The sequence below is a fragment of the Peromyscus californicus genome, unplaced genomic scaffold (genome assembly GCF_007827085.1).
Source record: "Peromyscus californicus insignis strain IS unplaced genomic scaffold, ASM782708v3 Scaffold_10__1_contigs__length_136768540, whole genome shotgun sequence".
NCBI lineage: Eukaryota > Metazoa > Chordata > Mammalia > Rodentia > Cricetidae > Peromyscus > Peromyscus californicus.
This window is the reverse complement of record NW_026294391.1, coordinates 30,507,701-30,528,469: the sequence shown is the minus strand read 5'-3', so window position 1 is coordinate 30,528,469 and position 20,769 is coordinate 30,507,701. Positions and strand designations below refer to the sequence as shown.

General features: G+C 41.9%; 1 protein-coding gene across 1 annotated transcript in view; it reads left to right on the top strand.

Annotated features, from left to right (window-relative positions):
• Nucleotides 1–2,446: 2,446 nt before the first annotated feature.
• Nucleotides 2,447–20,769, top strand: part of Map3k15 (mitogen-activated protein kinase kinase kinase 15) — a 131,443-nt gene continuing 113,120 nt past the window's right edge. Inside the window, 5 exon segments of the mRNA XM_052725719.1 lie at nt 2,447–2,636; nt 2,638–2,694; nt 2,696–2,939; nt 17,928–18,070; nt 20,197–20,220. Coding sequence (XP_052581679.1) covers nt 2,562–2,636; nt 2,638–2,694; nt 2,696–2,939; nt 17,928–18,070; nt 20,197–20,220 — 543 coding nt within the window. The 5' untranslated portion in view covers nt 2,447–2,561.

Genomic DNA, 20,769 nt, shown 5'->3' with positions numbered 1-20,769 from the left:
GAAGAGGATTACATTAAAATCCACAGGGAGAAAGTACAAAGAGGAGAGTTTTTCTCCATATCCGGAAGAACATTTGATGACGCTCCTGCAATAGGCAAAGAGGTTTCCAGGACATGGATTTTAGTGAAGGGAAAGGCACAAGTAAGAAAAAAAAACAAAAAACACCTGTCCAACTAAACAGGCAAGACCAACACAACATTTTGCAATTTTCTCCTCGGAGGGGCTATAGGGAGTTGGAAGAACCTTGGACATTGAGGCCAGACTCACGTGTGCAAATTGCTGAAAACAATGCCATAGTGTGTTGTGTGTGCCAACTTCAGGGAAGTCGCTTGTTAGCTGGGTAAATGGTAGGCTCTTTACTCAGCAGGGTTTGTATTTAGAGAAAGATGTTATTTGAGTCATAATTCCCAACTCCTGGGCTTTTTGCTCCATCAGCCAGGCCCCAGAGAGATCTGAGAGGAATTCGAGAAGATTGTAGTGAAGACAACAGCAAGACACTGGCCGAGAGGTTTCAAATGGGTGACTTTGCCCTTTGAAAGCCTGTGCCCGTCACTGGAGTAATTTCAGATGAACAAGCACATTAGGAAAATTACTACTATTATGCATTGCAAGGTTGCAAAGCACACACGTGTCCTTGTATAGCACCATATTTTTTTAAAGTCTTAGGACAGAGGTGTTGAAAGTTTTCCGGAGTCCTGTCTGAGTGTTGTCACAAATTTCCTCAGAGCCCACCATGTAGCTACTCAGAATGCTCCTGATTTCTACCAGTGCTATGACTGGGGAAGGATTTCTACAGACATTTTTTACTGTCTTTTGGAGGAATTGGGGCATAGCATGGGTGAGGTGGAGCCAGGCAGGCTATTTGGGCAGTTAGTCCAGCCTATTTTAGTGAGTTCCAGGCCAGATAGAGACCCTGTCTCAAAACTAAATTGGATGGTGTAGATGGTGCCTGAGAAATAGCACCCGAGGTCTTCTAGTCTCCACATGCATGCACATACAAAACAAAATAATTCAAAAGTGGGCAAATGACCTAGACAGATAATGCACCAAAAGAAGTTACACAAATGATACAGAAGTATAGAGCAAGATGCTGACCCCCTTTAGCCGACAGAATTGCAGAGCCCAGTCAGAATGAGTTACTAGTTCATGCCCACTAGGAGCTGTGATGAAGCACGATAGGTAATAAGAAGTGTTGTTGCTGAGGGGATGGGGGAAATGGAACCTTCGTACACTACATGGAAATTTCACTTTGGAAAGCAGTGAATTTCTTTGAAGGTTAAACAAACACTTAGCATGCAACCCAGAAATCCTCCTCCTAGCAGTACACTCAAGGCAAACGACACCCCATTCTCACACTTTGTGTGAGTCCATCTAGTATATGAAATGTCCAGCAGGCAAATACAGAGCCAGGGCTGGCGGTGTGCTAGGGACTAGATATTTCAGGGGGTTGGATGACGTGATTTCTAATAGGCACTGGGACTTCGGGGAGGATTCAGGTATCCTAAAATTGTGGTGATGGATACAGGACTGGGACTATACTAAAAATCTATCGAGTCATTTTGTCACTTTTGTCCTGGATGGTTTGTAAATTATATCTCGGATCTGTTGTTAAGAAAAACGCCAGCCTGCGCTCCCCGTGACAGCTTGTAGCGCATTCTATTGTTTAAATATAATTTAATACTGGAGGCTAAAATGGTGAGGCGACGAAGACATAGTGGAGACCTCTTTTGGAGCCTTAGTATTTCGGAGGTCAGGCAGGCAGTGCACATCTACGGGAGGCTATTTTCCAGGCAAACAAGGTTTGTTGCTGGCATCTTCCCCATACCTTGTCAAGGTCACTACAAAAGTCAAGACAAATAGGGCTGCAAGACCGGGCCCAGGGAGGCTGTGTACTTGGCAATGAAGAGTGCCAAATGAAGCACTGCTTATTCCGATGTGGAGTTAAAGCTACATCTGTATTCAGTTGGGAATTGAATATCGATATTCAATTAGTGCCTTGGATGTCTACTGTGGATGAAAGCTTCAACTTGTTTGGAGGGGAATAAAGAAAAAAAAAGGATGAAAGGAAAGAAAGAGGGAAAGGAAGAGAGAGGAAGAAAGTAAGGAAGAAGGCATGGAGAAAGCTAGGAAAGCACCTTCTAACAGTAGTTAGGGGGAAGGAAGAGGGGGGTACTCAAGAAACCCAGTCAACCTAACCCCTGCAATCCCTGGCTCGGCCAGCGTCCGGGCTGGGGGGTGCTGCGCGGGGGAGCCAGCAGGGGGCGCCCTTCCCGTTCCTGCCCCGTGCCTCTGGGCAGCCGCCCCCTCTACCCGTCCTGACGTCCGAGCCCCCGCCTCTTTCTTCGCGGGCTTTCAAAGGGCGCTCGGGGCAAGCCGGCCCTGAGCTCCGCTCTGCCGGCAGCTGAGGAAGCCGTCGTCGTCACCTGGCCGCCCGCCGCCTCGGGCTCTCGGCACGCTCCGGGTCCCTTCCAGCTGCCGTCCGTCCGTCCGTCTCCTCGGCGGCAGGTGCCGCGGGGGACAGCGCTTCAGCTTCGAAGCCAGCAGCCCCGCGGGCCAGTCACATGGAGGGCGGCGGCGGCGGCGGCGGCGGCGGTGGCGGCGGGCCGGCCCCAGCGGAGGTGCTGCTGGAGGAGGCAGGGGGACTTGCCCCAGGGCAGCCGGCCGCTGGGGCCCGAGGGCGCGGCGGAGCTGGCGGGGGCCCGAGGGCGTGGACGCCGCGGGCTGCGAGGCTGAGGGCGGGCGTGGCGGGCCGCGCCGGGCTCTGCGGGCTGTATACGTGCGCAGCGAGAGTTCCCAGGGGGCGGCGGCCGGGGGCCCCGAGGCCGGGGCGCTCAAGTGCCTGCTTCGAGCCTGCGAAGCCGAGGGCGCCCACCTCACCTCCGTACCCTTCGGGGAGCTCGACTTCGGGGAGACAGCCGTGCTCGATGCCTTCTACGACGCAGGGTGAGGGCGGGCGCCCCCTTGGTTCCCACCTCCCTCCGACTGTCCTCGCCCTCTCGCAAGCCCTGCCACCCCTCCACTCTGTTCCTTGGCCCTCTCCTGCAGTCCCCACTTCCATCCTCCTCGCCGTGGATGCTTAGGACAGATCTCTACCCTCCTGCGACAGGGTAGAAACAAGTAAGGAGCCCTTGGAGAGATAACTAGAGACCACAGGCACTTAGATCCATTTCATCTTGTTTTTTATAATAGCCAACAATCCACACTAGGGCCTAAGACAGTGGTTCTCAACCTGTGGGTCCGTGACCCCTATGGGTCACATAGCAGATGTTCACATTCCGACTCATAACAGTAGCAAAATTACAGCTATGAAGTAGTAATGAAAATAATTTTACGGTTGGGGGGTCACCACACCATGAGGAACTGTATTAAAGGGTCTGCAGCATTAGGAAGATTGAGGACCACCGAGCTAAGATGATGTTGGACCTGTTCCCCACTTTGTTTTCTCCTGGCATGTCCCCAATGCAAGCTACTTATTAGAATCATCTGGGAGAGCTGTTGTTAGAACTCGTTAAATTAGGTAATTAATTTAGGAGACAGAGACAGGAGGATTGCAAGTTCAAGGCCAGACTCTGCTACAGAAGGAGTTTGGGGCTAGTCTAGGCTACAAAGTGAGACCTTGCCTGAATCAAGCAAAACAAAATCTCCTTGTCCATCTCAAACCAGTGACATCCACTGTGAGGCCTTGGGAGTGTTTAATTCTTCCAAGTGATTCCATTCCAAAACCAGAAAGTGGCAATTACTGCCTGACATGCATGTGTGTGGTGACTCTTCTTAATGTTCTTTTAAACACTCACATACCTATAGCGGGGTGTAACCTACCACTATGTGACTTTTTAATCTCATAATGTAGTCTCTTGCTAGACTAAGTCACTGTTCCAGGCTCACTGTAGTGAGTGTGACATAACCATCCCAGCTTTCGAGTCACCGCTTTGAGTTGACAACAGTGTCCTCCTGTGTAGAATGGATTCTTACCTGCCTGTTTTCCTTCCTTAACCTTTGGGAGAAATTGGTGGAACCTGGATGGCATTCATAAGCCTCCGGGTGTGACACAGTAATTGCTAGGGGATGTTTGTGCCTTAGTTTCTCCACTGGTCAAATGGAAGTAACAGTGTCTACCTTACACCTAAACACATTTGAGCAGAGACTTTGGGAGTTGTTTTCAAACAGTGTTCACGGTGTGTTGTTATAGCAGGATAGATGTCTTAGTTGTGTATATAAAACTCAGCACTTTCGCATGGTTGGCAAGTTCTGCCACTGAGCCACCCTTGCACCCCCTACCCCCTAAACGCCAATCAGTTCAACTCCTTGTTTACTGGAGGCAGCCCGGATGTAGCTTTTTTTTTTCCCCCACAGCAAATGGCCAAACCCTCTCCCATCTGGAAAGAGGTGGGGCGTCAGGCTTGTTCAAACAAGTGGCAGCTGGACCCATTGAGCACACTCTTTTGACATTTCTGGCCATGCTGAGTATACTCTTGAGCACCACATCTTTTCAGAGAAGTTGTTCAGGAGCCCACTTCACCTAGAACTACTTCATTTTCTCGACTTTTATTCACTCTGCTCCCAAATGGAGTTTGAACATACTCTTTGAAGGCTGGAGGGGGCCGGGAAGGGGGGGATCTGTGGTTGGTATGTAAAGTGAATAGAACATTTCTTAATAATAAAAAAAGAAAGAAAAAAGAAAATCATAATTAAAAAAAAAAGTAAAATGTTCTTTGGGCCATTGTGCACAATTCTCCTCTCCTGCCTGCTGATAGCAAGTTGAAACATTTGTGTCCAGTGTCTGCTTTTCTTGGCCCGATGGGTATGCTCACATGCCTGTGTGGCACATTGTCACTGGCTGTCCAGGTTCCTTTGACAGCTCAGACATGAAACCTGAGCACCCAGAGCATCACCTTTGCTCATTCTGGGTTCACACCTGTTGGCTTTTGCCTAAACTATGAATCTCCTTTGGTTGTCCTTGCCCTTGTTGTGAATAAATAATTTTGGTCAGTGCCCCTGCAGTAAGTGGAGTTCTTATTAAACAGATGACCTCCACGTCCCTGCCCTCTCCTAGCTTCCTGGTCACCACTCTCACAAGCTTTGGCATTTTCCCACCAAATGTTTTGTAAACATCTCTAAAACCGCGATGTTCGATGTTCGATTGAGTAGCCTCTGGCTACATGTAGCCATTAACATTTAAATTGGTTTAATTGTAGTAAAATATGATCCGTAGAGTCAGAATAGCCCCATTTCAAGTGCTGAGTATGGGTAGCTAGCTGCTATTCGTGGGATGGCAAAGATATAGAATGTTTTCCTCATGTGGAAGGTCTCCTTAACAATGCCGTTCTAGAACAAGAGTCGTGAGGGAGGGGCAACTATTGAACTGCCCCAAGTGTCCTGTGGGGGGAACCATAGAGGTGTGACATTAGGCACTTCCTGTCTTCTGTTCTCATAGCAACTCAACGCTGGGTTTGATTGTGTTCTTGTACTGTTTTATGTCGTCCCATGTGGGTGTGTGCGTGTATCTTAGATTTTTGTGTCATTGGTAAAAGGTTGATTGGAGGAGCTGCAGGAAAGCTACAGGCTGATGGAAAAATCTAAAAGAACTCACACTGGGGCTGGGAATGTGCCTTAGTGGCACAGCACCTGCCTAGCATACATAAGGCAGAATACTGGAAAACAAAAGAACTTAATGCTGGATACACTAGACTGGAAACCTTGGCAAGAGAATGGAAATAGAATGCTAGCAATACTAATTTTCTTTTTGGTTATTCACAACTATTTAAATATGATTTTTTAAAAAATAAATATAGCAGGAGATTAAAGGTGAGCTTGTAACCCTGAAGCTGCCTGGCTCACTCTGTCCCTGTTGGAGAGAGTGGCCTGATGTGCCACCATATTTTTATTCACTCCAGGATCCCGACTGCATGAGCCCCTGCCCAGACATGAGCTGTTTCTGATGGACCAGGCCTCTGGTGGTCCTTTCCTGAGCTGCCTCCTTTCCATGTTGCTGTTCCTGTTACTCACGCAGCATTAAGCCTGGATGCTCCTCAACCCTTAGCCATGGGGAAAGAAACATTGCAGCCGCAGAATTTAACTGAACCATGGCTGCTCACCTTGAGTGCATTCTAAATAGATTTGTGAGCTGGTCCATTGCTTTACTGGCTATATAGTATTTGTTACCAGGGAATATGTATTGTTTTTGATTCCCAGCAGTCAACTTCCAAACAGTTTTGGTATATATGCCATAAACATTTAAAGCCCTCTGTGTATCAGGCTTTGAGATAGGTGCTATTCAAATCCTAGTTAAATAGTACAGTTGGAGTAGGGCTAGCTAAACTTATACAGGGTATGCTGGAAAAAAATCATGTTTCCCGGTACTTTGGGCAGGGTTTGGGCTATTGGGTGTGACAAGACTTGGCATAAATGCCTGGTGGTGGGGGGGCTTGATTTTGTGGTTGGTGGGGGAGGGGGTTGCAGGACTTGGAAGTAGATTTCATTCTGGCTTTGAGGACAGTCTGTGAGAGGGTAGCCTAGAGGGCAGTCAGAATTGGACTCAGAGAGGGGAGAAAAGAGAAGGGGCATTTCATAGCTGATGCCCTTTCTCATTCTTAAATTATTTTTATCATGGAAAATTTCAAGCATGTACAGAACCAAGCTTCAGTAATTATTAACATCCTGACTTTCCTTTGATAACAAGGATTGAACCTAGGGCCTTACACCTTCAAGGCAACTGTTATATCACTGAGCTATAATCCCCACCCCTCATTCTGGTATTATCTCATCCTTACCCATACCCTACCCAAACTGTTACTATATTTGCTACATGTGCAAGACGAAAAGTGACTAGCCTTTGTGTAACTCAAACTCTATCACCATACAGAAGATTCTGTCTTCCCACCCATGTCTCCTCCACTTCCCTTTCCCTTCACTCCATTCTAGATGCCAAGGAATGACTGATTTTCCAGCACAGTTGAGCTGAGCTACCTTTCTTGGGGTTTTCTATAAATAGATTCATATAATATATCTTTTGTGGCTTCATTCACTCAGCATGATGTTTCTGAGATTCACCCATATTATTACATGGCAATTTTTTCTTTCTTAATGCTAAGTACTATTCCTTCATAAGACTATGCTACAGCGGCCAGGCAGTGGTGGCACATGCCTTTAATCCCAGCACTCGGGAGGCAGAGGCAGGTGGATCTCTCTGAGTTTGAGGTCAGTTTGGTCTACAGAATGCGTTCCAAGACAGGCTCTAAAGCTACACAGTCTTGAAACCCTGTCTGGAAACCTGCCCCCCCCCCACCCCCACCCCCCACAAAAAAGAATATGCTACAGTTGCCAGGTGTGATGGCAGCAAGTCTGGCCAATTGGTGAGCTCAAACTCCAAGTTCAATGAAAGACCCTGTCTCAAGATTGAGAACAGTAGAGGAAGATACATCAACCTCTGCTCTCTGCATGTGCTCCCATATGCACAAGGGCAGGCATAAACACACACAAGCAAATATATTCAGACCATTCTCCTGTTCATGAACATTTGGGTTGCTTTCAGTTTGAGGCTATTACAAAGAAAGCTGCTAGAAACATCTCTGTGTCTTTTGTAGACTAGTGTTTTCACACTCTTCTTGGAATACCTAGGAGTGAAATGGCTAAGTTCAAAAATTAGCTTTATTTTCAGCTAGTTAAGGGACTTCGAACCCTTTATCTAAAGTGGTTATACTATTTTATATTCCCAGAAAGAATGCATGACATTTTCATATCCGCACCAATACTTTGAAGTGTTGCTCTTTTAAAATTTGGCTTTTTTAGTGAGGAATGTAGCAGTTTCTCGTTGATGGATTTAGTATGCCTTACCTAATAATTAATGGTGCCGTACACTTTTCTAGGTGATGTTTGTGACATGAACACCTTTCTCTGTGAGGTATCCACTGAAGTCATTTACCTATCTAATGGTTGTTCCCTTGTTGAATTGTCAGCTCTTTTTACATATTTTGTGTTTAAGTGCTTTGTCAGAGCCGTGAGCATCTCCCATGTTATGGCTTGCTAATTCATCCATTTGTTGGTGCTTTTGATGATGCAGTCTGATTTAGAATATCTTTTTATGTCTTTTTATGCCTGCATGCCTAAAACACCTTTCAGGTTTTAGTTATGCAGATAGTAGTCCATGTATTCTTCTGAAAGCTTGCAGCTTTCACTTTTACATCTCAGAGTTATCTCAAATGAAATTGACATTCTGAGCATGACACCTTGGCTTAAAAACTTTAGAGAGGCTAGTCTTGGCCTAAGATGAATCTAACATTTGGAGGCTGCCAACAGAACTCTTGTGTTTCCTTTCTTCTCATCCTTCAAAGACTCACAAGTCCAGGTTCTTTAGGCTAAGGGCCTGTCTGCCTTCTGAAGAAAAATCTGCCCAAACAGACCAACATTCATCCATCCTATCATAGTAGCCCACTGACCCTTTGAATGCCTGGTTTATGCATCAGAATTTGAAAGTCTACTCTATTATCTGTTGGCTGAATGTATCTGAGTCTTGTTAAAATAAATGTCTCCAAATAAATTTCAGTGCCTTCAATTGAGCAGCTGTGTCCTATCAGTTATCTCGGTACCATTCCTCTCCAACTCCTCCACTGCTTTGGTAGATAGTGTATTGCTTGGTGCAATCAAGATTTGGATCTAAATCTCTTAAAAAGTTGTCATGAAGTATGGTATCCTGCAGTTTTTGTGAAAAGATTCCTGAGTTTTGATAACTAAAGGCTGCACCTTCACTCCATTGTTTGTTCTGTGCATAAGAAAAAGACACAAAATCCGGCTTTGAGGGTGCTCTTTCTGTTCCTTTTTAATTGAGATACAGCATATATAGAAAAGGTAGATAAGTTTTGCCTGATTTTGTCCTTTTTTATAAATATAATTTTAGTTTGTACTTTTATAAATATAATTTTAGTTTGTACCTTTACATGTCTGGCTCCTTTTGTTTACTGTTCCTGTTTGTAGGCTACCTGTATGACATCACTGTGGCCATAGCTATTCCTTGCGATTTCTCTATAGTACAGTGGTTCTCATCCTTCCTAATACTATGTCCCTTTAATACAGTTCCTCATGTTGTGGTGACCCTCCACCATAAAATGATTTTTGTTGCTACCTCACAACTGTAATTCATAACTGCTACTGTTATGAATCGTAATGTAAATATGTGTTTTCTGATGGTCTTAGGTGACCCTGTGAAAGGGCCAATTGGCCACCAAGGGGTTTTGACCCACAGGTTGAGAACCACTGCTATAGTATTTCAGTGCAAGTAGATGCCATAGTTTATTTTCTGTTATAAAGAAGCATTTGAGTTGGTTCTATCTGAGATAATCATGAATAGTGTTGCCATTACGAATATTCTAGGTTTTTAGACAACTTTATTGGGATATAATGCACTTATTTCAAGTATAAAGTTCAATAGGTTTTAGTATATTCACAGTTATGTAACCATCACCATTGTCTAATTTCTGGCTATTTCTGTTAGCCCTCAAATAACAACTAACCTTGTAAAACCACCTGGAATCTAGTGAGAATTACATTAATCCTTTCTAAGGCCAGTCACCCCAGCAACCTAGCCACTTTATATTAGGACCCAGCTCTTAAAGGTCCTATCTTTATACCACCACACTGGATATAAAATATTCCAACACATGAACCTTTAGGGATACAGTCAAATCATATATAAAACCATGGCTTCCAAATATTCATTATATGAACTGGGAGCAATTACCATTTTTAAGTTTAGAATGGCTGTTGGATTTTCATTAGATTTTGTAAGATCCAAATTTCAAACCATGTTAGGTGGGTTTTTTAAAAAATGTGTTCTATCTCCTGAGAATGAGAATTCTGTGTCTAGAATGCTGCTTGTTACTAAGATACAGCTAAGTCTTTGTAAAGCCTATGACTTATAGACGTATGGCCAATGCAAATAATAAGCATTGTACAGTGGAAATCAGAGATGAGAAAATACAATGAATCTAGAAGAGGTAAGGCCAAAGAATGATAGTTTCATATCCAGCAGTGAGTCGCCAGCACCGAATGAATTCAGTTGCCTTTAAAGGCTGTGGGGACAGATGCCAATGAGGAAACATAAAGCTCAGAATAGGTGAAATCAGCAGTCATGAAAAAGTCCTGATGTTTAGTGACCTTGAAGGAACAATTGATTTTCTTAAGTAGAAGATAGCAGCATGATTGTTGAGGAGGTAGATGTAAAATCCTCGAGTCCTTTTCTATTGACTGACACTTCAGTGAGACAAATAGAGAAGAACATCATCAATCTAGGACCTGTTTCCTATGATTTTGTCATTGTAAAAAAAAGAGCTTCCTGTACCTTTTCATGGTTGGTGGCATGCGGCAATAGTACATCAAACCCAGCTCTGCTCTAAAATATCATGTATCTCAAAAGTGATGCAACACACTTCTTGAATGAAGAGATTGTACTTAGAAAACCCTTCTAAGAAATAAGCCCCCCCCCCAATTTCCTCTTAATAAAACAGCAGAAATCTGAGAAGACACTACTATGTGGTGAAGAGGAAAACATTGATGCAGTATGTACAAGGGAAGCCAGAGTAGGGACTGTAGAAATGTGATAGCATGAGTGATAATGATGGTATGGACACTACTTAAACTTCAGACTAGCTTCAAGTATAATTTGGCACATTGTTGTTCTGCATTGTTAGTTGGAAAAGCACATGCATGTGCAAAAGACAAAATGCCTTAAGTCATGCCATGCTGTGTGCTTATAAATATTTCACTGAGTAAAAGGAAATTAGACACCATGAGTCTGTTCACCTTGCTGGGCACACATAGTTCACTTATATATGATTTATTTTGGTCTTAAAAATAAATACTAGGAGGCAAAAGATGGAGTTTCTTGATGTGTTCCTACTCTTCAACTTTCTTCCTCCTAATTAAATCTCAATCGCCCCAAGCAAGTTAACCCATCTGATGATAGCACTCAGTAAAGATGTGCTGACCTCTCGACACTGAAATGGTGGGTTAGCACTTTCTGCTTCTTACAATATTGGAAAAATAGTTTTAAATGACACTTCACAGCATTCTTAGTACTGGCCTGACCTGAAGTTGGAAATGAGGAACAATGATAAAGACAGATCTTATTATAGTAGAAGTCAGTAGACATGACTTTTGTTCAGTAAAGGTGAGCTTTTTGTTTTTAAGGCAGTTTTAAGGGGACCAGCATTACCATATGTCCAAGTAGATTTTTAAATGTCTGTGGCAGGAAACTTATTCTGAACTCTAGCTCTTTGTTTAGAGGGGAAAAAAACCCTCTTATTTACAATCATTTTTTATTTTATTTTTCTACTGGGAAGAAGATAGGCTTACAGACAACCTGGAGTGTATTTAAAGACTGGCATGAGCCAGCATGAGCACACAATTACTTTGTGGTAAATCATTTGCTATCATACCATTAACTAATGCCATGATGCGTAAATTCAGTGCTTTTAAACTGCACTAAAAAGTATGGTTTTGTTTGTTACCTATAAAATATTTAACAAAAATGTTTAAAGGTCAGGCATGGTGATGTACTTACTCCTATAATCTTAGCACCTATGGGAGTGGAGAAAGGGGGTGGGGAGTTCAACATCATTTGTTGCTACACAGCAAGTTCAGGACTAGCCTGTGCTACATGAGACCCTGTCTCTTAAAAACTAAAACAAAATTATGTTTAAGACTGATCAAATGGTCTTTTTAAACTGACAATGTTACACATGAATATAATGTGTTTGGATCAAATCCATCCCTTATTTCCTCCCCTACAATTCCTCTGCTATCCCCCCCAACTACTTTTCTCTTCCCACTTTATCTGCTTTTTTTTGTCTTTAAAAACACCCCACTGAGTCTGTTTAGTACTTGCCTGTATGTGCATGGGTGTAGGGCCATCTACTAGAGCATGGGTAGCCTCTCAGGGGCAGCATTCCTGGAGAAAATTAACTCTCCCTTCCCAAGCAGCCAGCAATTGCCAGAAGTGTCTTAACTGGTGGACAAAGGACAGGTAGAGCCCCTCCCCTGTCTATGCTGGAATTTTGGCTGCCTTGATCTTCAGCAAGTTTTATCAAAAGTTTTAAGAATTTAAAGGGTTTTAATGAATTAAAATCCTATATATTTCATCTTAACATTAACACATTTTGGAATGATTATAATCGATAAATTCTTGAGGGTACTTACTTCAATGATGAATTCAGACAATATCCTGTTAGTTTAGGTTTGAACAGGAGCCTTGGCTTTTTTCATTCTCTGATGGGGAATCACTTTCTAAAGAGAGTTATACTGCACTAGGTAGGAGTGTGTGCGTGCATGCCTGCCTCATGACTAGGGAAAATGGGATATGCTATATAGTCCCCCCACCCAAGGGCTTGCCTGCATCACTAGGAACTAACTGGAAGGAACTGGAAGGTAATGGTTGCTAAGTGCACAGAATGCATTTGGTAATGAAAACCTGCGTTTTCTCTCTTCCTTTTAAATCTGTGATCTGTTTACCTAAGATTTAATCTGGTACATAAATTGTCTTGATCCCAGGTAGCTAGCTCAGTTTTAGAAAGTGAGTCAGGAAAGTAGCCTCACCTAGGCACTGGCCAGCCTAAGACTAGGGGCCAGAAAAGGTGGGTTTGTTGTGCCCTAGTTAAGTGACCATGGGGAGTCCGTTCATAGCTTTGTGCTTCATTTCCCCCACCTGCAAAGTGAAGCCAGCCCTTTCCCTACCTGTCTTCTGCAGGGATACTCAGCTGAGATGTCTAGAGGGACTTTCCATGTGGCAAAGCATATGAATGTTGTGATAAGTAATGCTCTGAAGGGATTGTCTCTTTTTCTCTCTCCATTTTTCTCCTCTTCTTAGGTGTTTGTGGTTTTGTTGTTTGTTCATTTTTGTTTTGAAACGCAGTCACACATTGTAACCTAGGCTGATCTGGAACTCACAGCAATCCTCCTGCCTCTTGACTCTTGAGTGCTGAGATTACTTGAATTGGTGGACTCTTAAAAAATGCAGTTTAGTGTAATATCAGAATTGGCATTTAGAAATCTAATGCTAGATTAGTGTCATAGTTGCTCCAAAAACAAACCAGTCGAATCTTATCTAGGTACATATCCTCAAGGTGAATTCAGTCTATTCACTTGAGTGACAAATGTCAAGATATTGCTAGCAATCCACAGAGTCTGCTTAAAGGGCAAAAGAATTTATTAGAGAAGGAAAACTCACTATACAGAACAGAGGAATTATTGCAGGGTCCTGGAAGGCTGAGGCACAGTCCCACACTGTTCTTTCACCTGGTCTGTCTCCAGCATCCAAAACCACAGGGGAGCAAAGAGGGAGGTGCATATGTGCATCCCAGGTTTTTTTTTTTTGGTTTGTTTGTTTGTTTGTTTTTGTTTTTCGAGACAGGGTTTCTCTGTGTAGCTTTGCGCCTTTCCTGGAACTCATTTGGTAGCCCAGGCTGGCCTCGAACTCACAGAGATCTCTGCCTCCCAAGTGCTGGGATTAAAGGCATGTGCCACCACAGCCCAGCAAGTTTAGAGTAGTGGTTTTCAACTTTCTTTCTTTTTTTTCCCCCCTCCGGAGCTGAGGACCGAACCCAGGGCCTTGCGCTTGCTAGGCAAGCGCTCTACCACTGAGCTAAATCCCCAACCCTGCATCCCAGGTCTTAAGGGACCCTGTGGCCATGCCCCAGGGGCATGTACTTCAAGGTCATAGGCAGGTGTAACAGTTACCTGATACCTCACTAGGGGTGGTGCTTCAAGGTCATAGCTAGAACAGCTACCCACTACAAATGCCACTCAGGTAAAGATTCAAGTTTGATAAGCCCAGCATAGTGACACATCCCAGCACTTGGCAGGTAGAGGCAGGCAGATCTCTGTGAGTTCAAGGCTAGTTTGGTGTACATAGTGAGACCCTGTTTCAATTTCTTTTTTTCAAATTTGAAATGCTTTTATTATTGAACACAGAATTGCTTAGAATTTGGAGAGGGTGTGATTATTGAGACAGTTTTACTGTGTAGCTCAGGCTGACCTAGAATTTGCAATCCTCCAGCCACTGTCTCCTGTGTCTGAATTCCTTCTTGAATAGTGGTAGTCACCTATATAGTTTTAATTGGTACTGGAGAGTCTCTGTCCAAGACCTGGGTAAAGGCACAGAAGGCCACCTTTCTAGAGGTGTGAGGCCAGTATCCAGATTCCAGTGCAGACTATTGAAAGGGGACAGAAAGGAAAGAATTTGTGTTATCAAATGAAAACTTAACCCACTTAGCAAAAGGCCACTCTATCAAGTTCAAGATTGCCTATAGAAATGAACTGTGTAACTTAAGGATTGCTATCTTTCAGCTCTATGCTCTGTCTCTTCCCACCACACTCTTCTTTTTCTTCCCTTTACTTCCTCTAATTAGTGTTAATAGTCATTGTGGCCTAGGAATTAGCATCATTGTTGCCACTTACAATAGCTCACTATGAAGCATTTAAGTTTAATTTTGATAAGTAATAGAGTCCAGGGGAAAATCAGGTAGGCAGAATATCTAATATACTCTCCTGTAATTTTTTACTCTGTGCATATGTCTGCAGGGAGCAGAATTATCCATTTGAGATAAAGTAACCCAACTGAGTTGTAAAGTATTTTCTCAGCATAGACGTTTGCCCTTTTATTAGCGATAAACTCTTAGGTAAATTTTAATATGACAGACTCCTGTGTTAAAACCTCTTATGACTATTTTAAAATAAATAATTTTAAAATAGTCATAAGAGACATTAATAGTATTATTTTTTCTTCAAGTTCTCATCTTTCAGACATACATCCTGAAATCTTTAGGGAGAAAATAATATAGCATCTAGTATTTGCTCAAAAGAATATAAAAGGGGGTGGGGTGGGTGGCAATAGAGATAAAAGGAAGCTGGTTATAATTTGTGAGATGAGGATCATTGGAATTTCCTTATACCCTGCGTGTGTCCATAATAAAAAGGTTTTCAAAAACCTTACCAGAGGCTCCTCATTGCCTCAAGGTAGAATCCAGTCCCCATGGGATGCCTTTACCACCTGTTACCTAGTAACCCTTCCTGATTCGTCTCCAAAGGTGTTCTGGCTCCCATATTAACATTGCATCCAGTCCTGCCTCTGGCCCTTTGTACTTTCTTTTCTTCTAAACACTCTTCCCTCCCATTTTACCCTCCATTGACACTCCAGTTTAGTTTCATAAATCTTACAAATTCCCAGGTAGCAGATAACATTACTTCTTACTCCAGGTTTCTGTTAACTGACTCCTGCCCAAGTATGGCTGAGGACCTTACTAAGGGGTACATCTATCACTGGGCTTCTCCCAACTTATTTAGCCTTTAGCACAGAAACTCTTCCTTTCGGGCACCTGCCTAGTACTTACTCACTCCTCTCTCTCTCTCTCTCTCTCTCTCTCTCTCTCTCTCTCTCTCTCTCTCTCTCTCTCTCTCTCTCTCTCTCTGTATTTGTGGGGGGAGGTGCCTGTGCATGTATGTGAATGTGGAAGACAGAGGTCAACCTTGGGTGACATTCCACAGGAACTATGGACCTTGTTTCTTGAGACAGAGTCTTCACTAGGACCTTGAGTTTACTGATTAGGCTAGGCTAGCTGGCCAGTGAACCAGATATCAACTTATCTCTACCTAGAGGAGTATGCACTACCATTCCTAACATCTTATGTGAGTTCTAGGGTTCAATCTCAGGTCCTCATGTTGTCACAATAAGCACTTTACCAGCTGAGCTATCTCCGCAGTCCCTGGACTCTAAGAGCTTTTGGAGGAAAATGATTATGCCCTGTTCACACTTGTATTCCTGGTGTTGAGTATAGTGCCTGGCATGCAGGCGGTAGTACACTTTTAAGAGACTCAAAGGCCCACTCAGGGCTTAGGGACACTTGACCTTGGGCTCTCAGTGTCTCAGGATAGAACCAGTGGTGCTTGGAGCTGATAGGACTTTACCTGCCACCTTGTTTTCTCCTTCCTTGAGCTCTAGTTATGTTTCATCAGAACTTTCATGGCCTTTCTGTGACCCACAGCATTGCAAGCATAGGTTTGAACACATTTTTTTGTCTTTCTACTCACATGACGAGGAAGCTCCCACCAGATATGGAGCTTTTGCATCACCCCACCCCCACCCCCCACCCCCGCTCTGAAAATCACAAGCTCTGAAAAGGCAACCAGTACTAGGAGGCACTTTTAAATATGCTGGCAGTTGATGCAACCAGTTGCTCCTCTACTATGAATAGATCTCTACTACAGGATGTAACTTCAGGGAGCATTTTTATGCCCAAGGTGAACCAGTAGCCATGATATAGGAATGCTAATTGTGACACCTTGAAATAGGAAAGAGAAAAACTGACTAAAATCTCCATCTGTAGACTGGGTAAAGAAATTGTGATTTAATCATCATGCAATTGGAATTTTATACAGAAGTAAAAATGTAAGAACTAGACTGAGACAAATTGGTTGAATCACATCAAACACTAGAAAGTCAAAAAGTGTGTCAACTATGATAGTATTAATAGATATAAAGATATACAAAACAAAACAATATACTGTATATAGTCTGTTCAGGCTGCTGGAACCAAATATTAGAGCCTAGGTAGCCCACAAATAACAGATTTATCTCTCCATTCTGGAGGCTGGGTACCAGCAAATTCCATGTCTGATGACAGCTGGCATTTGTCCAAGTATCCTCATGGGGTAGAAAGAACAGCTTAACTCTCTGGAGCCTCATAAAAGAGGACACTAATTTCATTCATAGGTGTTCAACCCTGATGACATCATCACCTGCCAAAGGCACCATCTCCAAATGCTGTCACATTAGGGGTTCGATTTCAATACATGAATTTTGTGGGCATACAGACATTTAGCTTATAGTGTGCACATATAAAAGCAGGCAGTTTGCTTTGGTAGAACAGAGGGATATATGGAGGTCTGACTTGTGCTTGAATGCTGAGCACATGGGTTTTATTGCATTATCTTTCATTAATAGGTACAAGTTATAGCAAGCTTTCTTGTTGGACTTTCTTGAACTGCCAGCCCGAAAATAATGACCCAGGGACTTGTCATTAATTATGAAAGCTTGGCCTTTGCTTAGGCTTTTTTTCTAACTAGCTCTTATAACTTAATTAACCTTTTCCTATTAATCTACATTCTGTCACATGGCTCAGTTACCTGTCCTCTATCCTGTATGTCTGACTTGTTCAGTGTCCCATTGGCAACTCCTATGCACCAAGATTCATCCCTCTGACTTCTTCTCTCTCTGCCAGAAGTCCCGCCTATACTCTCCTGCTCAGCTCTTGGTCATTCAGCTTTTTATTATATCACTCACAGCAGCACATCTTCACACAGTGTACAAATGTTCCACAACATGTGGTTTTGAATATCTAATTTCATAAGAACCACCACTGAAAGCAAATCTGACAGCAAGCTCTAAGTGAGAACATATTCTCAGCACTTAAAAAAGGAAAACAAGACAGGTATAGTGTCACATACCTTTAATCCCAGCACTTGGCAGACAGAATCAAGCTTACTTCTGTGAGTTCCAGGCCATCCATCCAGGGCTACATAGTGAGACCCTGTCTCAAAAGTGTGTGTGTGTGTGTGTGTGTGTATCTGGTTGTGTGTATGTATATATAATGTGTGTACATGCACATATTTACACACACATATACTCATGCATAAATATATATATATATATATATATATATATATAAAAAGTCTCTTCATTGTTTCTTAAAAATTTTTACTGTTTTTCTTTTACAGTTTATGGAGGTCATCCTAATTAAATCATTCCCCACTTCTACCTTATGTAAAAAGATGATTGTAGAAATACAAATTACTGTAGTCTTCTTGATGATCAGCAACAAGTAGAAGAATTAAGTACACAGATCACCTCAGCCCCCTCACAACTTTTGTCTCCTTGTTCATCCCAGATGTTGCCATCGTGGACATGAGTGATATCTCCAGACAGCCTTCCCTTTTCTACCATCTTGGAGTCCGAGAGAGTTTTGACATGGCTAATAACGTAATTCTGTACTATGATACTGATGCCGACACTGCTCTGTCATTGAAGGTAAGGAACATTGTTTACCTTCCTTTGGATACTTAATTTATGTCCAGTTGAAGTAGAACCTCTAGCACTGGAGGTTCAAAAATGTACTAGAGAACTGCTTGTAGAGTTTTTTCCTTCACACCACACCTTCTAACTTCCACAGAAGACTCCTTGGTGGCCGTGTGAGCATCCTTGCTATATTGAACTTTTGCAGGCACTCAGTCTTAAGGAAGTAGAAGCAAAATCTGTTAGTTTCCATTGATGTAAACACAAGGCTCTGAGTCCCTTCATGGGCCGCTTGAACCAAATCTACACATTATAAAAATTAGTTCTCAATTTGCATAAGTAACCATATGAAGATGGTTACCAAAATGAGCAAAAAATTAGCATAAACATAATCAGTATTTCATTTATTTTTCTCTAATCTGAAAGCAAAGCTAAACTGTGGAAACCTGTATGTTCCTGCACAACTCGGTAATTACTGAGAATTTCAAAAATGTGGTTTTTGAAAGCTTCATGCTAGCTTTCTTGGCTAGTATAATACTTTGAAAATGTTTATATTAATAAAATGTAAATTTCTATTCAGAATTATTCTGAACTTCATCTTTTATTAATAGTGTTGAATATCTTAGCAGTATCTGGGATATCCTGGTCTAATCATTTTAAGAGTAATATATTAGTTTGTTTACAGCAGCACCTCTCCACCTTGACTGGCCCTTTAAAATCACCCAAAGTAAATGCCCCAAGGCCCAGGTCACACCCAGATCAGTTATATCACAGTCTCTGAGGGTGGGGCCCAGAAATGTTTTTTTTCTTTTAAACCTCCCACATATACAACCAGGGATGAGAACCAGTGGTTAAGAGAGTTGGACTTCACAGACATTATTCCTAAGTGTTCAGCTCCCTCAGTACTAAAAATCATGCGCATATAGCAATACAATTTGATGCCAAAGTTGAATGTTTGTATTTCTTGAGATTTAATATTAAACCAGATTTTTCTGGTTTCTACAGTGATTAGAGAATATTTCCTGCAAGAACTGCTATCTGCTTCAGATGTATAACCTGTATATAGTAAATTTTACACACCCTTTACCTAAATATGTACTATGTAAATAGAGCTCAGGATTGTGTTGTGCAGAAATCATTCATATGACCAAGAAAAGAAACTTTTGTCAGCATAATTTACATTGTACAAGTTTCCAAAGACTTTAAACCAATCTAATTATTATAGGTCTGTATATATGGACTTCTCTTCACTAAATAAATTGTGTTTAGAAATCTTTAGAAATTATAAATATGAAAAATTTGATTGTTTATATTTTGAGAAATATGAAGTTAGAATATATTTTCTTAATTGTGTACATCTTTCCTCGACTGTGTCTTAGCAAAGCCTTCAATAAAACCCTATGACCTAGATAAGTTTTGTGTTTTTTTACAGTTGTGGAGGTTGTGAATTTTTTAACAGTACAACTATTTCCTAAAATGGAAGTGACTAGCCATTTATAGACAAAAAGCAGGAGACTGAAATGTTACCTGAAAACAGAAATGTCACAATTTATAATAAATATTTTATATGGAAGGCATTTAATTGTGTATTCTTTTTAAACAAATGTCAGGTTTCAGTGTAAAAATCTTACAATCAAGTGCTGCATAGTCATCATGCTAAGTTAACAAATACTGTTGTTTTTATACTTTGAACATGCCCAGAAAGCTCTAGTGTGGTGTCAGGACTACTTTGAACAACACTCTTCTGTGAGAAGGCTGAGTATAGCATGGCCTGAAGCCTTTGTATTAGTCCATTCAAGAAATGGTTCAAACTGAAGCATAGCCCGGTGCTTTACTTACTGTCTTCTCTGGCAAGTAACCAGGGCACCAAGCACCTCAAAGTGAGATCTTAAACTAAATATGAATAAATATGCCTCTAATACATATGAGAGCATTTTATAAGTATACCCCCCACCCTGGTATTTGCAGAACTAACCAATTATGATCAGTTTTCCTTCACATCTTAATTTTGCAGGTTGAGTTTCATTCTATTTGAAAATTTCAGAAGGTAAACCAAATGATTAACCCATTAATATGGGGATACTATTGGCTTGTAAGAATTGACTTTAAAATTTATATTCATAGTTTCTTTTTCTTTTCAGGATATGGTTACTCAGAAAAACATAGTAAGTATTTTAAGATTTTTTTAGCCATATTTATATAAATTAGTAAAATGCTTGACTGATGATCTTTCAGGTTGCAAGGAGATTTTTAAAAAATATTCTTATTTATTTTGCGTATGTATGACAGGGTGATAGGGACATGCACCATGGCATGCATGTTGGAGTCAGTGCTCTCTTTCCACCATGTGAGTACCAGAGATTGAACTTAGATCATCAAGCTTAGTGGCAAGTAAATTTACTGGCTGAACTAGCTTACCAACCTACACAGGTAATTTCTTTTTAATCATACCTGTTGATTTTGATTATAAGAAAACAACTAGAAATTACTTGTCCTACAACTCAGTTGGTAGTTCAGGACCCACTCAGCCATTCAGAGGGTGGGGCAAAAGGTCAGGTTAAGCAAGTATGTATTCATTACTCACTAGGGCTTTGAACTTGGTACAATCTGGGTGTTTCTTTCTGAATTGGGCCATTCTTCCTGCAGTCAACAAAGACTTTTGTTTGTTTGCTCGTTTTTGTTTTGTTTTGTTTTGCTGGAGGCCAACATTCCAT